Source organism: Microcaecilia unicolor, chromosome 3 (genome assembly GCF_901765095.1).
Source record: "Microcaecilia unicolor chromosome 3, aMicUni1.1, whole genome shotgun sequence".
Taxonomy (NCBI): domain Eukaryota; kingdom Metazoa; phylum Chordata; class Amphibia; order Gymnophiona; family Siphonopidae; genus Microcaecilia; species Microcaecilia unicolor.
In genome coordinates this window covers 123,358,875-123,382,087 of record NC_044033.1, presented here as the reverse complement: position 1 = coordinate 123,382,087, position 23,213 = coordinate 123,358,875, and the positions used below count along the sequence as shown (strand labels likewise).

The 23,213-nt window shown below is 46.2% G+C and overlaps 1 protein-coding gene across 1 annotated transcript in view; it reads left to right on the top strand.

The window, feature by feature from the left end:
* The window catches only part of SEL1L2 (SEL1L2 adaptor subunit of ERAD E3 ligase), a 111,584-nt gene that overhangs the window by 35,254 nt on the left and 53,117 nt on the right, over positions 1-23,213 (top strand). Inside the window, exon 8 of the mRNA XM_030196347.1 lies at positions 7,758-7,820. Coding sequence (XP_030052207.1) covers positions 7,758-7,820 — 63 coding nt within the window. The remainder of the gene's footprint in view (positions 1-7,757; positions 7,821-23,213) is intronic.

The window sequence follows — 23,213 nt, the reverse complement described above, 5'->3', positions numbered from 1 at the left end:
ACGCTTTTTCTGCATCCACCGAAAAAAGGATTACTGGGGTGGACTCCTCTGTGGTATATTGAATCACATGTAGCAAACTTCTAATGTTATCATACGTCTGTCTACCTGCGATGAATCCTGCCTGGTCTTCGTGTATTAATCTTGGCAGCACACCCTGGAGCCTATGTGCAAGTATTTTGATAAAGATGTTGTAATCTATATTTAAGAGCAAAATTGGCCTATATGAGCCACATTGTAATGCATCTTTGCCCAGTTTCAAAAGCAGGATTATCTCCACCATTCTCCAAGAGTATGGCAGTTCTTGCATTTCATCAAAGGAGGTAATGACCTTCAGCAGCACTGGAGCTAGCCATTTAGTACACAATTTATAAAATCAAGCGGGGAACCCATCTAATCCTGGTGCCTTATTGTTAGGAAGGTCCGCAATTGTCTCTTCTATCTCCTCAAGAGTTATGGCCCTAGATAGCCTCTCCAACTCCCCCCTGGTAGTCTGGGTAGATCCACCTCCTGCATGTACTGTTCCATTTCCCGCAGTGACGCAGCCTGCTCTGATTGATATAGCTGCGTGTAGAAGTCCCGAAATACTTCCTGCATTTCTGTTATTTGGGTGACTCTTTCCAGACTTATCGGTAATATTGGGTATCCAATTACGCTGTGCATGCTTTTTAAGTTTATGTGCCAGAAGCCTACTCGCTCTGTTTCCAAATTCAAAGTACTCCTACTGCACTTGTTGCATCTGTATTGCAATATCTGACATCTGTATTTCATTAAGTTGTGCCCTAATCTGATGTATTTCTTGCCCCTTTTTCCTATCTGTCGGATCTGTTTTATGTTCTCTTTCCAGATCTGCCAATGCTTTTCTGAGAGTAGACTCCCACCCTGCCCTCTTCCTAGTAAGATGGGCCTGAAGCGCAATTAATTGTCCTCTCAGGACCGCTTTCAACCCTTCCCATAGGCTTGCGGGCTGCACATCCTCCATATCATTAATTCTAATGTATTCTACTATATATTGTTCTATCTCAGCTATATTCTGTGGGTCCATTAGCATTGCTTCATTTAGTCGTTCCCTCCATAGATCTACTAGTCCCCATCTTGCCATCCACGCCCTTAGGACTGCTCTATCACCCTTAGCATAGCACACATTGCCGCCAGAATTGTCTACTTGGGGATCTATCGTGAGATTTAGATCACCCCCTACCAACAATTGGCCCTTTGCATGTTTTTGTATGACCTTTTCCACCTCTCCTAGAAACAACTTCTGTTCCTCATTAGGTGCATAAACACATAGCATAGTATAGTATAGTATATATTATGTATGGAGGCTACCATCAACACATATCTGCCCGCTGTGTCATTTACCGTTTGATGTATGGACCATGGCAGCGCGTTTGATAGAGCTATAAGTACCCCTCTCTTTTTTTTGCCATCCATGCTGGAGGCACAGTGGACTATAGGGTAGCATCCATGTCTCACCAAATGTTCATGGCTCCGTTTTAGATGTGTCTCTTAAAGAAATACTACATCTGCCTTTAAGCGTATCATTTCTCTAAACATCTGTTTACGTTTTTGCGGGGAGTTAAGGCCTCGCACATTTACAGTTACACACTTGTATTCCATCATAACATTTTGTATTATCCCCGCCCTCCCAACCATCACCACATGCTAAGGAAACCCCCTGCCCCATCCCTTCCCCCCATCCCCCCTTCCCCCCCCCTCTGAACGCTCCTAGTCTCCTGTTCACCCATGCTCTTCCCCTCCCTCCCCTCCTTCCCTGCCCCATCCCCTTAATCCATAGCACCTCTTCCATATCTGAATAGGTGCTTCATGAGAGGAAGTGATCCTCATGTCCACAGCTGATTGATTTCTTACATAGATTCCCCCTTCACTAACATATTTCACCCCACTGTAGTCATCTCCTTCTGACTCCCTGTTCCCCAACCCGCTACCCCCAACATCTGACCATCCCCCTTCTCATCCCTGATAGCCTGCATCCCAACTTTCATTAGTCAATTTCAGTTCATATACTCATAGTAGGGCATTGCCAGGGTCAGCCCAAGCACTAGCCTGATAGTAGGATCTTCAGACTGCTTCATGGTAGGCGACTTGCTTACTGCTGGCGTTGCAGCCTCTTGCGCCCCACTCTTTGCCACTTCAGGTGGGAGCTCAGTCCTATAGCCAGCTGTTGACTCTCAGAGTTTGACGGTGATGCCGCTATCTCTCCTTCCGGGATAATGTCACGTGCTTCCGCAATCAACTTAACCTGGTGCTGTTTCCCATCTTTAAAGAAAACCAGCGCAAATGGATGTCTCCGGCGATATCTAATTCCCATCTCTGCAGCTTGGCTGTCACTGGTTTCAACTCTGCCTGCCGTTTCAAGGTAGCTGCCGCCAAATTCTGATATATCTCCACATTGTACGAGTCCCATTTAAAATCCTCAGCTTGTCGCGCTGCTTTTAGTACTCTTTCCTTCAGTTTGAAATCTTGGAAACAGGCAATGATACTTTTGGGTGATTGTTCCTGTTCGGTCCCAACGTACGGTGGGATCTCTCCAAAATCACCTTTTCAGGTGTAATTGGTGACTCCGTTGTGGAGAGCAGTGAGCTGACCACCCGCTGACTCTGCATCTTGGTATGTAGGCGTTTCAGGCAGGCCACGGAATCTTAGATTACATCGTCTGCTCCGGTTTTCCAAGTCTTCTAACTTGTCAACTACTTGCTGTTGTCCGATGCAGATATCAGGGAGCACTAGGGAGGTAACATTCTTAGATGTAATAGATGATTGCTTCTTGGAGCAACTGGTCCAAGAAATGACAAGAAGGGAAGCTATTTTAGATCTAGTCCTTAGTGGAATCCAGGGCATGGTATGAGAGGTAACAGTGTTGGATCCGCTGAGAAACTGATTATAACATGACCGAATTTGAACTATCTGGAGTGAAGTCACTAAGGAAATCTACTGTAGCAAATGTAGGAAAATGGTTAAAAAGAAGCTAAAAAGGATTGTCTGCAAAGGTTAGGACTTTAAAGCAGGCATGTATTCCATGTATTATCAAACGACAGCCAGCATGGTTAAAAGGTGAAGTGAAAGTGGCTATTAGAGCAAAACAGCATCCTTCAAAGAATGGAAAAAGGATCTGAATGAAGAAAATAAGAAGCAACATAAGCACTGTTGAGCTAGATGCAAGACATTGATAAAGAAGGCTAAAAGAGAATATAAAGAACTTGCCGAAGTGAAAAAAAAACTCATAGTAACACCTTATTCAGGTACATCAGAAGCAGAAAGCCTGTGAGGAAATCACCTGAAGTGGATGATATACACCTCAGGGTACTAAAAGAACTCAAACATGAAATTATTGATCTGCTGTTAGTGATCTGTAACCTGTCATTAAAATCATCTGTAGTATCTGAAGAATGGAGGGTGGCCAATGTAACACCAATTTTTAAAAAAGGGTTCCAGGGTGATTTGGGAAATTAGACTGGTAAGCCTGACTTCAGTGCCTGGCAAAATAATAGAAACTATTATAAAGAATAAAACTACAGAATATGTAGATAAACATGTTTATGGGACAGAATCATCATGGGTTCAGCTAAGGGAAGTCTTACCTCACTAATTTGCTTCATTTCATTGAAGGCGTGAATAAACATGTGGATAGTGGTGAGCCAGTTGATGTTGTGTATCTAGATTTTCAGAAATTTTTGGACAAAGTTCTTCATGAGAGGCTCCAGAGAAAATTAAAAAGTCATGGGATAGAGGTAATGTTTTCCTATGGATTAGGAATTGGTTATTGGATCGAAAATTGGGTAGGGTTAAATGGCCATTTTTCTCATTTGAGGAAGGTGACTAGTGGAGTGCCACAGGGATCTGTACTGGGACCAGTGCTTTTTAACATACTTATAAATGATCTGGAAATCAAAGTGACGATTGCAGATGACACAAAACTATTCAAACTTGTCAAAACTCATGTGGATTGTGAAAAGTTGCAGGAAGACCTTAGGAAACTTGAAGACTGGGCATCCAGATGGCAGATTAAATTTAATTTGGACAAATGCAAAAAGATGCATTTTGGGAAGAATAATCCGAATCATAGTTACTTGATGCTAGGGCCCACCTTAGGAGTCAGCATTCAAGAAAGAGATCTAGGTGTCATTGTAGACAATACGCTGAAATCTTCTGTCCAGTGTGTGGTGGCAAACAAAAAAGCAAACAGGATGCTAGGAATTATTAGGAAAGGGATGCAAAATAAGACCAAGAATATTATAATGCCTCTGTATCGCTCCATGATGCGATCTCACCTTGAGGATTGTGTTCAATTCTGTTCGCTGTATTTAAAAAAGATCTAGCAGAATTCAAAAAGTTTCAAAGAAGAGCTAACAAAATGATAAAGGGGATGGAACTCCTCCCATATGAGGAAAGGCTAAAGAGGTTAGGGCTCTTCAGCTTGGAAAAGAGATGTATGATTTGGGACATGACTGAGCTTTATAAAATTCTGAGTGGTGTAGAACGGGTAGAAGTGAATCGATTTTACAAAGGGGGGAAGGGAAATGGGACTTGATTTACCGCCTTTCTGTGGTATTTTGCAAGTACATTCAAAGCGGTTTACATATATACAGGTACTTATTTTGTACCTGGGGCAATGGAGGGTTAAGAGACTTGCCCACAGTCACAAGCAGCTGCAGTGGGAATCGAACCCAGTTCCCCAGGATCAACGTCCACTGCACTAACTACTAGGCTACTCCTCCACTCCAAAGACCATGGGACATTCAATGAAATTACATGGAAATAGTTTTAAAACAAATAGAAGGAAATATTTTTTCACTCAAAGAATACTTAAGCTCTGGAACTCACTGCTGGATGATGTGGTAACAGCGATTAGCATCCTTGGGTTAAAAAAAAGTTTGGATGTGTTCCTGGAGGAAAAGTCCACAGTCTGTTATTGAGATGGACATAGAAACATAGAATCATAATTTATTTATTTATATCATTTATACCCCGCCTATTATCACACAGAGCAGCCGCTAAGCGGCTTACAATGAACAAATAAATCAGTTACAATGGCAGAAGAGAAGGACCGGAGGAATAAGGGAAGGAGGGGGAGAGTTAGAATACAATATATCATAAGTAGAAATAGAAAACAAAAAGAAGAAGAAGAGAAAGCAGGAGTCCTAAATCAGGTCTTGACTCGCCGGGACACTCAAGGCAGGAAACCAGGAGGAAACGGGCCCCTTCGTCATAAGCACAGAGCAGCCACAGAAGAGAAGTCCAGCTGCCCAATCAATCCAAGGGATCCAGGTAGTGCAGGTTCTAACGGGCCTCCTCCAAATGTCCAACCGTCGGGCAGATAAGGCCTTCCTCTATAATCACTAGCTCTTCCCACATGCATGTCCCAAGCTTTCTTAAATTCTGACACAGTCCTCATCTCCATGACCTCCACCAGAAGGCTATTCCACGCATCCACCACCTTAGATTCTTCCTAAGCCTATTTCCTCTTAACTTCATCCTATACCATCTCATTCCAGAGTTTTCCTTCATTTGAAAAAGGCACACCTCCTGTGTATTATTTCCACTGAGATATTTAAATGTGTCTATCATATCCCCCTCTCCTGCCTCTCTTCCAGCGTATACATGTTGAGGTCCATGAGCCTGTCCCCATATGTTTTATGTGAGAGACCATTTACCAATTTGGTAGCTGCCTTCTGGACCAACTCCATCCTTTTATATCTTTTCGTGGGTGCGATCCCCAGAACTGCACACAGTACTCTAAATGGGGCCTCACCAGATACTTATACAAGGGCACTATCATCTCTTTTTTCCTGCTGGTTTCCCTCTCCTTATGCACCCAAGCATCTTTCTAGCTTTGACCATCGCCTTTTCTTCCTGCTTGGACACCATAAGGTCTTCGGACACAATCACCCCCAAGTCCCGCTCTTCTTCCATACACAAAAGAACTTCACCCCCTATACTGTACCACTCCCTTGGATTATTGTAACCCAAATGCACACCCTGCATTTCTTAGCATTAAATCTTAGTTGCCAATTTTCAGACCAGTCGTCAAGCTTTGCTAAATCCTTCCACATGCCATCCACATCCTCTGGGGTGTCCACCATATTACAGAGTTTGGTATCATCTGCAAAGAGACAAATCTTACCAGACAGCCTTTCCGCAATATCACACACAAAGATATTAAAAAGGGCCAGCCTGAGGACCAATCCATGCAGCACACCACTGATAACATCCCTTTCCTCAGAGCAAGCTCCATTTACCATTACCCTCTGTCTCCTCCCATTTAACCAGTTTTTAACCCAGTCAGTCACTTTAGGTCCCATACCAAGGGCACTCAGTTTATCAGTCGCCTGTGTGGAACCGTGTCAAATGCTTTGCTAAAATCCAAGTACATCACATCTAGCACCCCTCCTATGTCCAACTGTTTGGTCACCCAGTCAAAGAAATCAATCAGATTCGTCTGACATGACCTGCCTCTAGTGAAGCCATACTGCCTTGGGTCCTGAAGTCCATTTGATTTGAGAAACCTCATGATCCTTTGCTTTAGAAGCATTTCCATTAGTTTACTCACCACAGAGGTCAGACTGACGGTCTGTAATTCCCAACCTCCTCCTTACTTCCGCTGTTGTGCAGAGGGACCACATCTGCTTTTCTCCAGTCCTCCGGGACCACTTCAGACTCTAATGAGGCATTGAAGAGGTCAGCAGCAGAGCCACCAGAACATCTCAGAGTTCCTTGAGTACTCTCGAATGTATCCCATCAGGCCCCATCGCTTTGTCTACTTTTAGTTTAGCTAGCTCCTCATGAACACAGTCTTCTGAGAATCGTTCCCAGTCTACCACACATCCATCCCCCTTAGCATTTGTTTTCTGCCATCCTACCCGCGGCCTTTCATCTGTGAACACAGAACAGAAATAATTGTTAAGCAGTTCAGCTTTATCCTTATTGGCTTCTACATATTTCTCCCCCTCAGCTTTGAGCCTCACAATCCTATTTTGGCACGTCGTCCTGTCACTTATATATCTGAAAAAGTCTTGTCCCCCAATTTTTCTGTATCGGCTATCTTTCTCCTATTTGTCACTTCACTTTCCTGACATCTTCTCCAGCTTCTTAGCTTGAGGTATTTTTGCCTGTCTTTCTCTTTCTGAGTCCCCTTGTAACTTATGAAAGCTAATCTTCTTTCCCTTACCTTTTCAGCTACTGCATTTGAGATTCAGAGCAGCCTTCTTTTCCTCTTACTCTTATGTAATATTCTGACATAAAGGTTAGTTGCCTTTAAAACGGCTTTCAGTTTCGCCCACTGCTGTTCTACTTCCTTCAGCTGTTCCTATCCAACCAACACTTCCTTGAGAAATGCCCCCATCTTGGCAAAGTTGAGAGAAGCCACTGTTTGCCCTGGGATTGGTAGCGTGGAATGTTGCTACTAATTGGGTTTCTGCCAGGTACTTGTGACCTGAATTGGCCACTGTTGGAAGCAGGATACTGGGCTAGATGGGCCATCGGTCTGACCCAGTATGGCTATTCTTATGTTATTATCACAAAAACATCAATAAACATCAATTTTATATACCCTCAAAGAATCCCTAATTAGCTGGAAAGTAAATACTTAAAATTTACAAGCTATAAATACTTAAGAATAGAAACCTTATTTATAATATATGTGCTATACAAATACAAGACATTTGAATCTGTAGTTATAGGATTATTTATACATAGAGTGAAGTGAAAAGAATCTGAACTACATTCTTAACTTGTTTTAGGGTAATCCAATTGGACTATGGGGTTTGGGTGTTATGTCCCTTCAAGGACAAGGAGTCACAGTGGTGAGTATTGCTTTATGTACCATACGAGGATTAGTTTAGTCTTGTAGCAGGAAATTTAACAAGTATGACCATTAGACATAAATCAATTTGAATCAGTATTCAGAATGTATAATGTTTACTAAACTAGATCTGCTTTAAAGGTTTGATCCACCCTAGGATTCTGGAGGGTGAATATGGGAAAATTTGTTCATAAATGGGGTAATATTCAGCTTGCGGCGGTAAGCAACTTGCAGACCTCTTCCAGCCACGGGCTAATCTAACCCTGGATATTCAATGCTGGGGTATGCATAGGTCCTGACATTGAAAATCCAGGTATGCCCACTAACACAGGTTAGTCTCCAACCCACCTGTAACCTAGCCAGGTAGGGGATAGCTGGTTACCGGGGATATTCAGAAAAACTAATCGGTTAAGTGCCTTTGAATATCCAGTACTGACTAGTTCAGTAGAGTTTGACCACGCAGGAGTCTCTCCTGTCCTGTTAAACTATTGTGAATATCAAACCCAAATTTTATATAATGTATTTATTTATACATTTATCTATTTATCTATTTATAAATGTAACACCTACTTTAAAAGCAAATTTTCAAGAAACTTTTAATAAAATAATGATATTCATCGTATCCTGAGCAACCGTATTTGGAACTTGCAGGAGAATGAGCCACCATAGATGCTACTGGGCTGATATTCAAAACTACTTATCCAGGTAGCAGGTTCTACAGCCTGGATAAGCAGTGCTGACCAGGGCCATCAGGTTTTCAGTGGCATTATCTGGATAATGTTGCTGAAACAAATTACTACAGCCATCCAGATTGTGCCAGTTCAAAGATGGAACATGGGTGGAACCAGAATATATGTTGAGACCAGTGATATTTAGCTCCAGTATCTAAATAATTATCTGGGCAGTATAAAATGCTTTCCTGTTATCCGAATAGTGGCACTGCATATCACTACTGACCAGATAATGATGATGGTCGCTGCCATAGTTGGATATTCAGCACTGATAACCGGATATCAGCCAGTGCTGAATATTTGCGTATATGTTCAAATGCCATGACCAATAGTTCAAATAAATATCAACTGTGGTGTTTAAATATTGACCTGTACGTTAATTATATCAGAGGGAGCCACTAAAATACTTTATATAGTGAATGCTGTACAAAGAAGGCATAAGGAACTCGAGATGAATTTTTTGGAGGTAAGGAAGAAAGGGGAATATCATAGAAACATTCAAATACCCAGCACACTTCAATAAGGTAGCAAATAGGGGCAAGAAGGCTGAGAGTGGAGGCTTGTTAACATCATTCCTTTAGCGTCTGGATTTTGGAACGGTTTTCTGCGGGAATAGCGATGGTGAAACACAAGGGCAAGGTATGGATGTTTCCATCTGCAGATTCACCTGTGCCAAACCTGGTACAACAGACACTGACGGGCTTTGCAACTTTGGTTACTGTAGCAAACCGGGCAAAGGAGCTGGGCAGTGGAGAGTCCTTTCCTGCAGCATTAGACACCACACTGAGTCCAGGATCGTCGAAGACTCCTTCCAGACCCGGTAGTGTGGGCGGCTCAGTGTTGCAAGGGAACGCCATTGAAGCCAGAAGTGCAGCTGTGATGAACTTGCTCGATGGTGCAGCAGGAACTGGCATATCCTCTCCTTAGGTGATTCCTCTGGAGGTGGCAGTGACTGCTGATGGAGGTGATCCAGTTGTTCAGCTGAGAGAGAAGGAGTTTGGGCAACTTGCACTCTTGGGACAGGTTGCTGTGGGTGGACTTACAGTCTTGAGAGAGGTACTGGCTGCCATTGGATCATTGGAAAGTACTATGTTGCAGAACTTTGACAGAATTTTGGAAGGTCCTCACTCTCTTCAAACACAGATACATACCCATGGAGAGGCTGTTAAGAAACAAGAGGAGAGAATTTCAAATTTAGAGCGGTCAATTCAAGAACTGAAGTCTATTCAGGCAGGTTTAGTGAAAGACAATCTTGTGTCTCATAAAAAATTGGAGGCTTTGGGGAGCTATGAAAGACACCAGAATCTGAGATTTTTAAACATTCCAAGGTCACCTATACTGTCACCTTTGGAGATGTTAAGAAATATTTAATTGAAGTCCTGAAAATAACTGTGAACTCTATTCCACCTATTACTAGAAAGTGTTATGTTGGAGATTCTGTTCAGACCCTGAGAGTGAAAGATGGCAATAAAGTTGGGTCTCAACAGAATTTTAACATAATAGAATTCTTGCAGAGTTCTGGAGAGGTTGTCACCAATGCCACCTTAATTGCCGTCTTGGAACCAAATAATTTCTGTGCTCTTCATTTGTATTTTTGCTTTAAGGATCAAATGTTTCTTGGTCAAAAAATCCATGTATTTCTTGATTTATCCAGGGCCATACAAATGAGGAGAAAGGTGTTTATGGCTCTTAAACCTGAAGTTTTGGCCTTGAGAGCTACTTATTTCCTACAATTTCCTTGTAAATGTGTTGTAAAATTGGGAGCTAAGGTTTATTCCTTTGTTAACCCCGGACATTTAAGTAATTTTGTGGAGGCTAGGAAACTGCCAGATCTGACTCTAGTGCCCTCTCTCATAGTGAATGGGGTGGACACAGAATAGTTAATCTTCTGTGTATAAATGTTAATGTAACTGTAGCCTCTGGAAGAAATTTCCTGTTTATTTTCCTAATATATTGGAATAGGTTCTCCTCCTTTCCATTTTCCTTTGTCCCTCTCTTTTTTTCTGTTTTATTGAGGTTGTTTATGCTGTCTATGTCCATATTTGAATTTCCTTTTTGTTTTTGACTGATAGTTTTTTGGAATAGATGGCATTTTCTGTTGTCAAGTGTTCTACTTGAGAAGTAATATAAATTTTGTTATAAATAAAAAAAAGTAGCATATAAAAAAAGTACTCATGAGCAATGGCTCATGATATGAAAGAAGGAGGGAGAGAATGAAAAGAAATTTGAGAAAATTCTTGTATATTGAGACAGTGGTGCATGCCTAGAATAGCATATGGAGTCCAGGTGCGCGGATGTTATAATGCCGTTGTATCGCTCCATGGTGCGACCGCACCTGGAATATTGTGTTCAGTACTGGTCTCCGTATCTCAAAAAAGATATAGTAGAATTGGAAAAGGTACAGCGAAGGGCGACGAAAATGATAGTGGGGATGGGACGACTTTCCTATGAAGAGAGGCTGAGAAGGCTAGGGCTTTTCAGCTTGGAGAAGAGACGGCTGAGGGGAGATATGATAGAAGTGTATAAAATAATGAGTGGAATGGATCGGGTGGATGTGAAGCGACTGTTCACGCTATCCAAAAATACTAGGACTAGAGGGCATGAGTTGAAACTACAGTGTGGTAAATTTAAAACGAATCGGAGAAAATGTTTCTTCACCCAACGTGTAATTAGACTCTGGAATTCGTTGCCGGAGAACGTGGTACGGGCGGTTAGCTTGACGGAGTTTAAAAAGGGGTTAGGTAGATTCCTAAAGGACAAGTCCATAGACCGCTATTAAATGGACTTGGAAAAATTCCGCATTTTTAGGTATAACTTGTCTGGAATGTTTTTACGTTTGGGGAGCGTGCCAGGTGCCCTTGACCTGGATTGGCCACTGTCGGTGACAGGATGCTGGGCTAGATGGACCTTTGGTCTTTCCCAGTATGGCACTACTTATGTACTTATGTACATATCAGCAGAGATGGTAGTCAACCAAACTGTGACAGGATGCTTGGAACAGATCAGTGGCGTAGCAAGGGGGGGCGGGAGGGGCGGTCTGCCCCGGTTGTCAGCTCGGGGGGGGGGTGCTCCCTGCCAGCTCCCCCCCCCCTCAGCGCATCGACACCCCCCCGACCAGCTCCCGCACCCTACCTTTAAAAAGAATGTCGGAATCCCAGGCGAGGCGCAGCGCCTTGCGCCTGCCCTGCACGTAAAAGAAATGTGGACCGTCGGGCCTTCCCTCGCTCTATCTGTCCCGCCCTCCGCTGACGCAACTTCCTATTTCCGCAAGGGCGGGACAGACAGAGCGAGAGAAGGCCCGACGGTCCACATTTCTTTTACGTGCAGGGCAGGCGCAAGGGGCTGCGCCTCGCCTTGAATTCCGACATTCTTTTTAAAGGTAGGGTGCGGGAGCTGGTCGGGGGGAGGAGGGTGTGGGATGTCATCGTGCTACACCCGGGGGGGGTGCAATGGCGAACCGCCCCGCCCCGCCCCGGGTGGCAGCCCCCCCCCCCGCTACGCCACTGGAACAGATACAGATGAATGGTAAAGATAAGTAAGGGAGGGCATTTCAACTTGTAAGTAAGTTATTAGACACCACCCCTATCACCACAACCAACACAGACATCCCACCCACAGACAAACTTGCTAACTACTTTAACGAAAAAATAATAAAATTACGCAGCACACTTCCTCAGTACAACAATGACATCGAAATCTTCTTCAACGACCTTTACCTAATCCCGGGTGGATGCCCAGCTGACCGCAACTGGACAACATTTACTCTCCTCACCACTGAATCAGTTACAAAAACGACTCATAGGTTTGCCAACACTCACTGCAAACTGGACATATGTCCCAGTCATCTACTCAAATCCGCCCCTGACCACTTCATATTAGATCTCACATCCCATCTAAACTTCATGCTACAACAAGGTCTCTTCCCCGAGGAATATGGCAACATCCTACTCACCCCAATACCAAAAGACGTTAAGAAAAACACAAACGACCTAACCAATTACCGCCCAGTTGCGTCTATCCCACTAGTAGTCAAACTGATGGAGAGCTTGGTGACCAAACAGCTCGGTAGAACTAGAGGACATGAAATGAGACTGAAGGGGGGCAGACTCAAGAAAAATGTCAGGAAGTATTTTTTCACGGAGAGAGTGGTGGATGAGGTGGTGGAGAGGAAAACGGTAACGGAATTCAAACATGCGTGGGATAAACCTAAAGGAATCCTGCTCAGAAGGAAAGGATCCCCAGAAGCTTAGCCGGTGGTGGGAGGCAGGGCTGGTGGTTGGGAGGCGGGGATAGTGCTGGCCAGACTTATAGGGTCTGTGCCCTGAAAAAGACAGGTACAAATCAAGGTAAGGTATACACAAAAAATGGCACATGTGAGTTTATCTTGTTGGGCAGACTGGGTGGACCGTGCAGGTCTTTTTCTGCCGTCATCTACTATGTTACACGACTCACAGTCGGGATTCCGTCCCCACCACAGTACTGAAACTGTCCTAGTCATGCTGTTGGCCAAATTCAAGCAAGAAGTAGCCACAGGTAAAAGTATACTTCTCCTCCAATTCGACATGTCGAGTGCATTCGACATGGTAAACCACAATATACTACTAAGACTCCTTGGCCACTTCGGGATTGATGGAAATGTACTTAACTGGAAAAAGGGTTTTCTAACCACCAGAACTTACCGAGTAAAATCAAACTCAAACATATCACCACCGTGGAAAGCTACCTGTGGAGTACCTCAAGGCAGTGGCGTAGGAAGGGGGGGCGGGGGGTCCGCCCCGGGTGCACGCCGCTGGGGGGTGTCGGCTCCGCGCTGGTGCACTGCCCTCTCTGCCCCGGAACAGGTTACTTCCTGTTCCTGGACAGAGAGAGCAGTGCACCAGCGCGGAGCCGACACACCCCAGCAATGTGCAGTTGTGGCAGATCGGCCCTCCCGCCTGTCCCTCGCCGCAGGTATGCGCTCCAGGGGGGGGGAGGTATGCGCCGTGCTGCACCCGGGGGCGGCGACCCGCCCCGGGTGTCAGCTCCCCTCGCTACGGCTCTGCCTCAAGGATCACCATTATCATCAATACTCTTCAACATGATGATGATCCCACTGGCAAAGTCCCTATCCAACCGAGGCCTCAATCCGTTCATCTATGCAGATGACATCACAATCTACATTCCCTTCAGTCAGAACTTAACAGAAATAACTAATTAAATCAATGACGGCCTGAATATCATGGACTCCTGGGCAAATTCTTTCCAACTGAAACTGAACACTGAAAAAACACACTGCCTCATCCTCTCATCTCCACATAACAAGTACAAACCCACAACCTAAGCCATGCAGACTACTGCAACGCAATCTATGCGGGATGTAAAGAACAACTCACAAAAAAAAACTCCAGACCGCTCAAAACACAACTGCCAGGCTGATATTTGGTAAATCACACTTCGAAAGTGCTAAACCCCTCCGAGAAAAGTTACACTGGCTCCCAATCAAAGAACGGATCATCTTCAAAATCTGCACCTTTGTCCACAAAATTATCTACGGATAAAATGTGCTCAGTGTTATAGAATGGTGTGGATCTGCTCCCAATTTGTGTGCTGGGATTTACACCTGGTTTCTGTTGTTGTAACTCCTCGCGCCCAAAGTTGAGTGCAGATACTGGTGCTATGCACTATTCTATAAAGAGCACCAATCCAGAATGCCTATTATAGAATATTGTTCAGTGCTGATTTTTTCAGCACTGGAGTTTGTCACCATTTACAGAAGCCAAACCTATATGTTTTAGCCACAGGGTGCCATTGTAGCAAGGCAACAGGTATTGGCATGCTTTTCTACCACTAGGTGGCCGTAAACATAGCAACCAGTAGCAGACTACACTGATAACTAGATGTCACTGTTATGATTCTGCTGGATAGGCAGGGGAATGTTTGGGACTCACTCCTGATTGGCTTGCCAGGGGCTGAGCCAGCAGACGTCAGAAGGCTGATCCATTTAAGCCTGCCTTTCCCCTGCAATCATTGCTTTGGCGTTTGATTGCTCTGATTGCTTGCTGAAGCCAGTCTGCGCTTGGTCGCTTGTGTGCTGTGCATGTTGGAGTTTAGTCTCTCTACTTGAACTTATTCTATGTGTATGTGTGCTCGTGCATGCATGCTGGGTTCTCCCAGCATGAGCCTGATTGCCTCACTCCCCACACCTTGTTTGCTTTCTCTTTCTCTAACTAGTGCTGTCTGGGGTAAGCCTGTGCCTTGAGTCGTTTTAGTTTGTTTGTTTAACTTTTTCTCCCTCCTTGTTCCCTTTGTTGTGCTGAGCTTCTGCTCTGCCCCCTGTGGTTCTACCTCCCCCTGTCCTTGTATTTTGCTCTTGTTTGTTTGTTTTAGTTCTCTTTGTTTGCTGTAGCTGTCTCCTGTATACGACAACATTCCTTTTCTGGTCTGTGTGTGTCAAGGCAGCTTCCTCTGTCTTTGTCTGCTGAGTGCTCTGCCCTGTTTTTCCCCTTTAGCAGTTCCCTTTTTCCCTTGGGGGTTGTGGGGTCAGCTTTGTATATTACTACTACTACTACTACTATTTAGCATTTCTATAGCGCTACAAGGCATACGCAGCGCTGCACAAACATAGAAAAAAGACAGACCCTGCTCAAAGAGCTTACAATCTAATAGACAAAAAATAAATAAAGTAAGCAAATCAAATCAATTAATGTGAACGGGAAGGAAGAGGAGGGTAGGTGGAGGCGAGTGGTTACAAGTGGTTACGAATCAAAAGCAATGTTAAAGAGGTGGGCTTTCAGTCTAGATTTAAAGGTGGCCAAGGATGGGGCAAGACGTAGGGGCTCAGGAAGTTTATTCCAGGCGTAAGGTGCAGCGAGACAGAAGGCGCGAAGTCTGGAGTTGGCAGTAGTGGAGAAGGGAACAGATAAGAAGGATTTATCCATGGAGCGGAGTGCACGGGAAGGGGTGTAGGGAAGTACGAGTGTGGAGAGATACTGGGGAGCAGCAGAGTGAGTACATTTATAGGTTAGTAGAAGAAGTTTGAACAGGATGCGAAAACGGATAGGGAGCCAGTGAAGGGTCTTGAGGAGAGGGGTAGTATGAGTAAAGCGACCCTGGCGGAAGATGAGACGGGCAGCAGAGTTTTGAACCGACTGGAGAGGGGAGAGGTGACTAAGTGGGAGGCCAGCAAGAAGCAGATTGCAGTAGTCTAAACGAGAGGTGACAAGGGTGTGGATGAGGGTTTTGGTAGAGTGCTCGGAAAGAAAGGGGCGGATTTTACGGATGTTGTAAAGAAAGAAACGACAGGTCTTGGCGGTCTGCTGGATATGAGCAGAGAAGGAGAGAGAAGAGTCAAAGATGACCCCAAGGTTTCGAGCTGAGGAGACAGGGAGAATGAGAGAGCCATCAACAGAAATAGAAAACGGGGGGAGCGGGGAGGTGGGTTTGGGGGGGAAAATGAGAAGCTCGGTTTTGGTCATATTTAATTTCAGGTGGCGTTGAGACATCCAGGCAGCAATGTCAGACAAGCACACTGAAACTTTGGTTTGGATGCAAGGTGAGATATCAGGGGTAGAAAGGTAGATTTGGGAGTCATCAGCATAGAGATGGTAGGAAAAGCCATGGGATGAGATTAATGAACCAAGGGAAGAAGTGTAGATAGAAAAGAGGAGGGGACCAAGAACAGAACCCTGAGGTACGCCGACAGGCAGAGGGATAGAAGTAGAAGAGGATCCACCAGAGTGAACACTAAAGGTGCGGAGGGAGAGGTAGGAAGAGAACCAGGAAAGGACAGAGCCCTGGAATCCAAGTGAGGACAGGGTATCGAGAAGTATGCTGTGATCGACAGTGTCAAAAGCAGCGGAAAGATCAAGAAGAATGAGGATGGAATATTGACCTCTGGATTTAGCCAGTAATAGGTCATTGGAGACTTTAGTAAGCGCAGTTTCAGTTGAGTGGAGAGGGCGAAAACCAGATTGTAGTGGGTCAAGAATAGCATGTGAGGAGAGAAAATCAAGGCAGCGGCAGTGAACAGCACGCTCAAGTAATTTGGAGAGAAAAGGAAGGAGGGAGATGGGTCGGTAATTAGAGGGACAAGTAGGGTCAAGTGAAGGCTTCTTAAGGAGAGGTGTGACCACAGCATGTTTAAAGGCAGCAGGGACAGTCGCAGTAGAAAGTGAGAGGTTGAGAATGTGACAGATAAAAGGAATAAGAGTAGGAGAGATGGCATTAAGAAGGTGGGTGGGAATGGGATCAGAGGAACAGGTGGTACATTTTGAGGAAGAAAGGAGAAGTGTAGTTTCCTCAATAGTAACTTCAGGAAAGGAGGAAAGGGAATGAGGGGAAGGAGAGAGAGGGGAACGGACTAGTGGAGGGAGAGCTGGTGAGGTAGAGAAAGCAAGGTTTATCTTTTGAACCTTGTTGTGAAAGAATTCAGCAAGGGTCTGAGGAGATAATGAAGGGGGAACCTTGAGGAGAGAGTTCAATGTGGTGAAGAGAAGTCGAGGATTAGAGCCAAGAGAGTTGGTCAGTTGGATATAATAATCCTGTTTGGCACGTAAAAGAGCAGATTGGAAGGAGGTCAGCATGAACTTAAAGTGTAAGAAATCAGCAAGGGCCCGAGATTTCCGCCAGGTAGTTCTCCCTTTCCCTTTGTATGCTGTATATTCAGCCTAGTGTGTTCCCTGTAACGTTGTATGCTGTAGGTACAGCCTAGTTCTTTTGTGTGCTGAATGGTTCAGCCTAGTGTGTATTCCTTAGGTAGTTCTCCCTTTCCCTTTTGTATGCTGTATAGACAGCCCAGTGTATTCCCTTGTGGGGACTCCCTGTATTGTTGTATGCTATAGGTACAGCCTAGTTCCCTTGTGTGCTAAATGGTTCTACCCAGAGTGTATTCCTATAATTGGTTTCCTTTTTCCTTGAGTGCTGTGTAGTATAAGCCTAGAGTGTTTCCTTCTGGGGCTTCCTGTATTGTTGTTCGCCTGTGGCACAGCCTTGTATTCCTTTAGAGGCTTCTGCCTCTCACACTTTCCTTTGTGATTCTACTCTGCACTGTGTGCACTGCTTGTGACCCAGTTCCATGTGGAACCCTTGTTATTCTTTCTCCCTTCCCAGAGTGTGACTCGGTTCCCGGTCAGCAGTGAGGCCCACTTGCTTGGTCTCTGCATGAGTGGGTTCCAGATTGGCCATGAGGCCCGCCTGAATGCTCTATCTTCCCCTTTCTGATGGTGCCTGTTGGCTGTTGTGAGTGTGCGGGGTTTGGTGGCTGGGGTGGTGAGTAGGGCCTGTTCGGTCCACCCTAGGCCTTGGCCTAAATCCTATACTAGGCCTCGGTCTGGGCTCAAGGGGCTCACGTCTGGAATAAGTCACTTTACATAGCGAACACTTGATAATTTATACAGTTCATTCACTATGTTTCACAGAATTTACAACTAAGAATTTGAAATCTTAATCACAATGAGGGAGCCAAGTAGGGATAAGAGTGTGGCAGAAGTAGGTGTTGTGTGATGGAGAAAGCACATGGAGCATACCTTATGGAATTATCTCCAACTTCTGTGGATGTGTGTGTATATCTGTGTGTCTATGGCCCAGATGATCCAAAGCCCTGCGCTGTTCCGAACAGCACTCTAAAAATAGCGCTGGGACAGCGCAGGGCTTTTCTGCATCGATGATCAAAGATAATGCATGCAAATCTAAGCAGCACTATTATCTTTGATTATCATGTAGAAGTGCGGGAGAATTGTGCCTGAGCATGCGCTCAGCACAATCCTCCCACACTTGTTTGACAGGTCTGGGCTGTCAAAAGCCCAAACCTGTCAAACAGCCTGCTGAGGCCCAAACAACGAGGGCTGGAGCTCCGGTGTGTCTCCAGCCCCCCCCCCCTACAAACCCCCAGAAAACATTGTGGCCAAACTCTCTCCCACCCGCCCACCCAGCGACGGGGGGGGGGGGGGGCTGGAGGTCCAGTCCCCCCGACGATCCCACCCCTTCCATGTTCAGGGAGGGCTGGACATCCGGTGGGTCTCCAGCCCCCCCCCCCAAACCCCCAGAAATCGTGAAGTGGCCGCCTCCAGCCAAACGCTCTCACACCCTCCCACCCAGCAATGGGGGGGGGGGGGGGGGGGCTGGAGGTCCGATGGGTCTCCAGCCCCCAAACCCCCAGAAATCGTGGAGTGGCCGCCTCCAGCCAAAGGCTCTCCCACCCTCCCATCCATCAACAGGGTGGGGGCTGGAGGTCCGGTGGACATCCAGTCCACCCCAACTCCTCCCCCCCAGCGTTCTCCTTTGAATACCTGGTGGTCCGTGGTGACAACCCCCCCTCCCAGCCCCCCTACCTTTCGTTGGAGGAGGGACGCAGCCTGCCTGCCTCCCTCCTCTTCCAGTCGACGCCACTGCAAAATGGCGGCGCCCAGCCCTGCCCATTGCATCCTGGGATGCGCTGGGCAGGACTACAGACCATGCAAGGGAGCGATTCCCTGCCATGGTCTGTAGCCCCACCCAACGCATCCCAGGATGCAATGGGTGGGGCTGGGCGCTGCCATTTTGCAGCGGCGTCAACTGGAAGAGGAGGGAGGTAGGCAGGCTGCGTCCCTCCTCCAACGAAAGGTAGGGGGGCCGGGAGGGGGGGTTGTCACCATGGACCACCAGGTATTCAAAGGAGAACGCTGGGGGGGAGGAGTTGAGGTGGACTGGAGGTCCGGTGGACCTCCAGCCCCACCCCCCCATCGATGGATGGGAGGGTGGGAGAGCCTTTAGCCGGAGGCGGCCACTCAATGATTTCTGGGGGCTTGGAGGGCTGGAGACCCACCGGACCTCCAGCCCCCACCCCTGTCGATGGATGGGAGGGTGGGAGAGCCTTTGGCCGGAGGCGGCCACTTCACGATTTCTGGGGGTTTGGGGGGGAGGCTGGAGACCCACCAGATCTCCAGCCCTCTCTGAACATGGGGGAGGGGTGGGATCGTCGGGGGGACCGGAGGTCCACCGGACCTCCAGCCCCCTGTTCGTGTTTGCTTTGGAGGGGAACGGGGGCCTGCCAGCATGCAACTGCATGCTGGACAGGGCTCACCATTCCTCCCCAATGATCCACAAAGTCTAACGCCAGCTCGGAGCTGGCATTGATTTTGCCGCGGCCAGCGACCCAATCTTTGGCATGCTGGACGCTGATCATTGGGGATGAATGCATTAAGTGCTGATTAGCGTGCATTTGCAAGCTAATTGCGCTAGAAGCTCTGTTTAGCATGCACTTGCATGCTACTTGCGCTAAGAGCCCTCAAGTGCGTTGTTTCAGGCGCTCGAGGGCTCTGATCATGGGTCGGCAGCAAACTCCGGCGCTAGTATGGTGTTAAAAGCCTCTAGCGCCGGAGTTTGCTTTTGATCATGAGGGCCTATGTGTGTACATCTGTGTATACATTTTTCTATGCCAGTGTGTGTGCATATATGTTTGTGTTTGTTTATATGTTTGCGAGCAGGCTGGGACAGTTTGAAAGGAGCAATTTGTTAGCAGCTATGTTTCAATTTATCGATCTTACTCCCTCGCCCATAGAAATACATTGGATTGTTTTTCTGGGGCTTAATTTCTCTAGAACCCCAAGTCAATCTGGCTCATTTTTTTTTTTAATTAATCTTGTTTATTGCAACAATAATAAACATTCCAACACAATAATAACATTTTGTGATTGGCACCATCTGTACACTCAAAACATTCTCATCTGTTGCTAACGTTTTCCCCCTCTTTTCCCCCCCCTCCCACCCCCCCCCCCCCCCCCCCAGTCCTCCCCTCCCTCCCTCCCATTCTTAGGAGCTTTCTATTGTTCGGCTGGTGGACTCAGTTTTTAACAGTTTAGAAGTCTGCTTCTTGCAACTGGTGTCAGGGTGTCCCAATATGGAGCCCAGATCTTGCAAAAGCCGTCTCCCCTTCTTGAGGCTAGGTCTCCAACTCCTCTTTTTTCCAGCATACAACATTGCATCATGGTTCCTCTCCACTGTGAAACACTCGGCCCCTCTTTTTGCAGCCATAGTTGTAAAATTGTTCGCTTTCCCATCAAGACAGTACGCTTCAAGAACGCCCTTAAGCCTTCAGGCGATTGTCCTTGCACAATGAACTTATCAAACAGTTGACCCGGAGAGGGGCGCCACCGGACTTTCCACATCTGTGAAATTTTAAGTCCCAGCTCTGTCCAAAACTGTTTCACCAGGGGGCAGGCCCAAAACATGTGTCCCAAGGTGGCCCCGACTCTCCCGCATTTTTGGCAATCATCAGTCTGTTTCAAAGTTGCTCTATAGGCTCGGTGAGGCGATATATACATTCGCATAACAAATTTGTATTGCATTTCTCTCCAGATTGCATTCTCTGTTACTTTATGTACTGTAGATAGGCAAATTGCCAACTGTCCCGGATCTATCTTCCACTGTAGTTCTGTTTGCCAGAGGGTTGACACTTTAGTACAGTCGTTTGCTTCCTGCAAATCCCGCAGGGTACGGTGAAAGTATTTCAAAGGTATTTTCAACTGCGCCTCCAGACCTAAAAAGTCATTCATAGTGTCCCATATATCCTGAGTCAGGCCCTGGCCCGGTAGGGTCTTTAAATAGTGATTAATCTGTAGGTAAGCAAAGTAGTCCCCCTGATCTAACCCAAACTCATCACACATACTTTGAAAGGTTTTAGGGGTCCCCCTTTCTGTGACTACCTGGAATAGATATTGTATTCCCCGGGCGGTCCATCTCTGAAATAGCTTAGATGTTCCCCCCTCGGGGAAGGCCAGATTACCCCTCAAGGGAAGCAGGGGTGAGGCCGCACTATTCCATGTAAAGGCTTTACACATCCAGCGCCACACTTTCCGCAGGGGGTTGATTATGTGACCATACGCTCCCACCGTGGGCAATTCAACCGACGGAGCGTGTAGCCAGTATGCAAAATTTAAGGGAGCCATTAATGTTGTTTCCACCCCCGTACATGAGTAAAACTCTTTTGTGCGGAACCAATCTGACAGATATCTAGCACTACTAGCTATCGTGAACAGTTTTAGGTCCAGCAACCCCAAACCTCCCTTCTTGTGTGTTTTCATTAATTGTTTAAGCCCTATACGTGCTCTCTTACCCTGCCACAAGAACCTTTTCAATGCTTTGTGGAGCCACCTCTCCTCTTTGTACCCCAACACTGCAGGGATCATTTGAAATACATATGTCCATTTGGGGAATATGAACATATTGTATAATGCAATTCTACCTTGTAAAGACAATGGTAGTCCCTGCCACCCCTGTAAGAGCTCTTGTGTACGTCTCCTCAATGGGTCTATGTTTTCTCGGTATACATTGGCTATGTCTGCCGTGATAATAATCCCTAAATATTTTAAGCGTTCTGTAGCCCATTGAAATGGAAAATGTCCCTCCCACTCTGAGCTCAGCGTCGTTGGTATTGGCAGAGCTAGTGATTTTTGCAGGTTGAGTTGTAACCCAGAGAAGAAGCTGAACTCATCTATCACCTCCAACAGTCTCTCTACTGATGCTCTTGGGTGAGTGAGAGTAAGAAACATATCGTCTGCAAAGGCTAGTATTTTAATACTTTCCCTATATAGGGTTACCCCCTGTATCTCTTGGTCTAACAGAATAGTACGGAGTAGAGGTTCGAGATATACTAAAAACAATAATGGTGACATCGGGCAGCCCTGTCGAACCCCTCGCTCCACTCGAAGGGAGGCAGATCTAGTTCCGTTTATTAATATCTCTGCCTGGGTATCCTTATACAATGCTTTCACCGCCTCTAGGTACCAGCCCCCCAACCCGATGTATTCTAGCACCTCAAACAAATAATCCCAGTTTACCTTATCAAAGGCCTTAGCGGCATCTAGACTTACCAATAATAGTGGGTCTCCCGTGTTCTGCCCATATGCCTCTGCTAGTAGCACCCTGCGCACATGTTGTGTGGCCTGTCTCCCTCTCACAAACCCTACTTGGTGTTCTCCAATAAGGTTAGGTATATATATCATCAGCCTGTCTGCCAGCACCCGAGACAGTACTTTAATGTCTACATTTAGTAGTGATATGGGTCGATATGCCTCAACCTGGTCCTGTGGTTTATCTGGCTTCGGGATTAGTGTTATTAAGGCAGTATTCTCTCCAGGCGAGAAGAACCCCCGGTCCACTACCGCATCAAAGTATTCCACCAGGGGCCCAGTCACTTCCTGCGTCAACAACCGATAGTATTCATTAGAGAGCCCATCTGCCCCCGGTGCGGAACCCAGACACAGCGATCTCAGGACTCTACAAACCTCCTGCGCTCTTATTGGAGCTGTCAACGCCCGTTGTGCCCCCTCCGTTAATTTGGGCATTCTGGCATCCTCCAAATAGTCTCGTGTTAGTGGGCCCTGAAATCGCTCCTGTGCAGCAAATATGTCCGTGAAGTAAGTATGGAATGTTTGTGCAATCTCCTGCGGCTGAGTTACTTTCTTACCCTTATAATTCACAACTGCTGGTATGAAGTGTCTTGGCATGTTTGCTCTTGCTATTCTCGCTAAAAGTTTACCCGACTTATTTCCAAAGCGCTGAAAGTTCAGGCGTCTAACCATTAGTTGTTTCAACGCCTGAGCATGTATAAGGGAATTCAGTGCTACCTGGGCCGCAGACATCAGCTCCCTATTGGACTCGTTTGGGTGTAATAAATATCTCCTCCTTGCTGATCCATATTCTCTTTC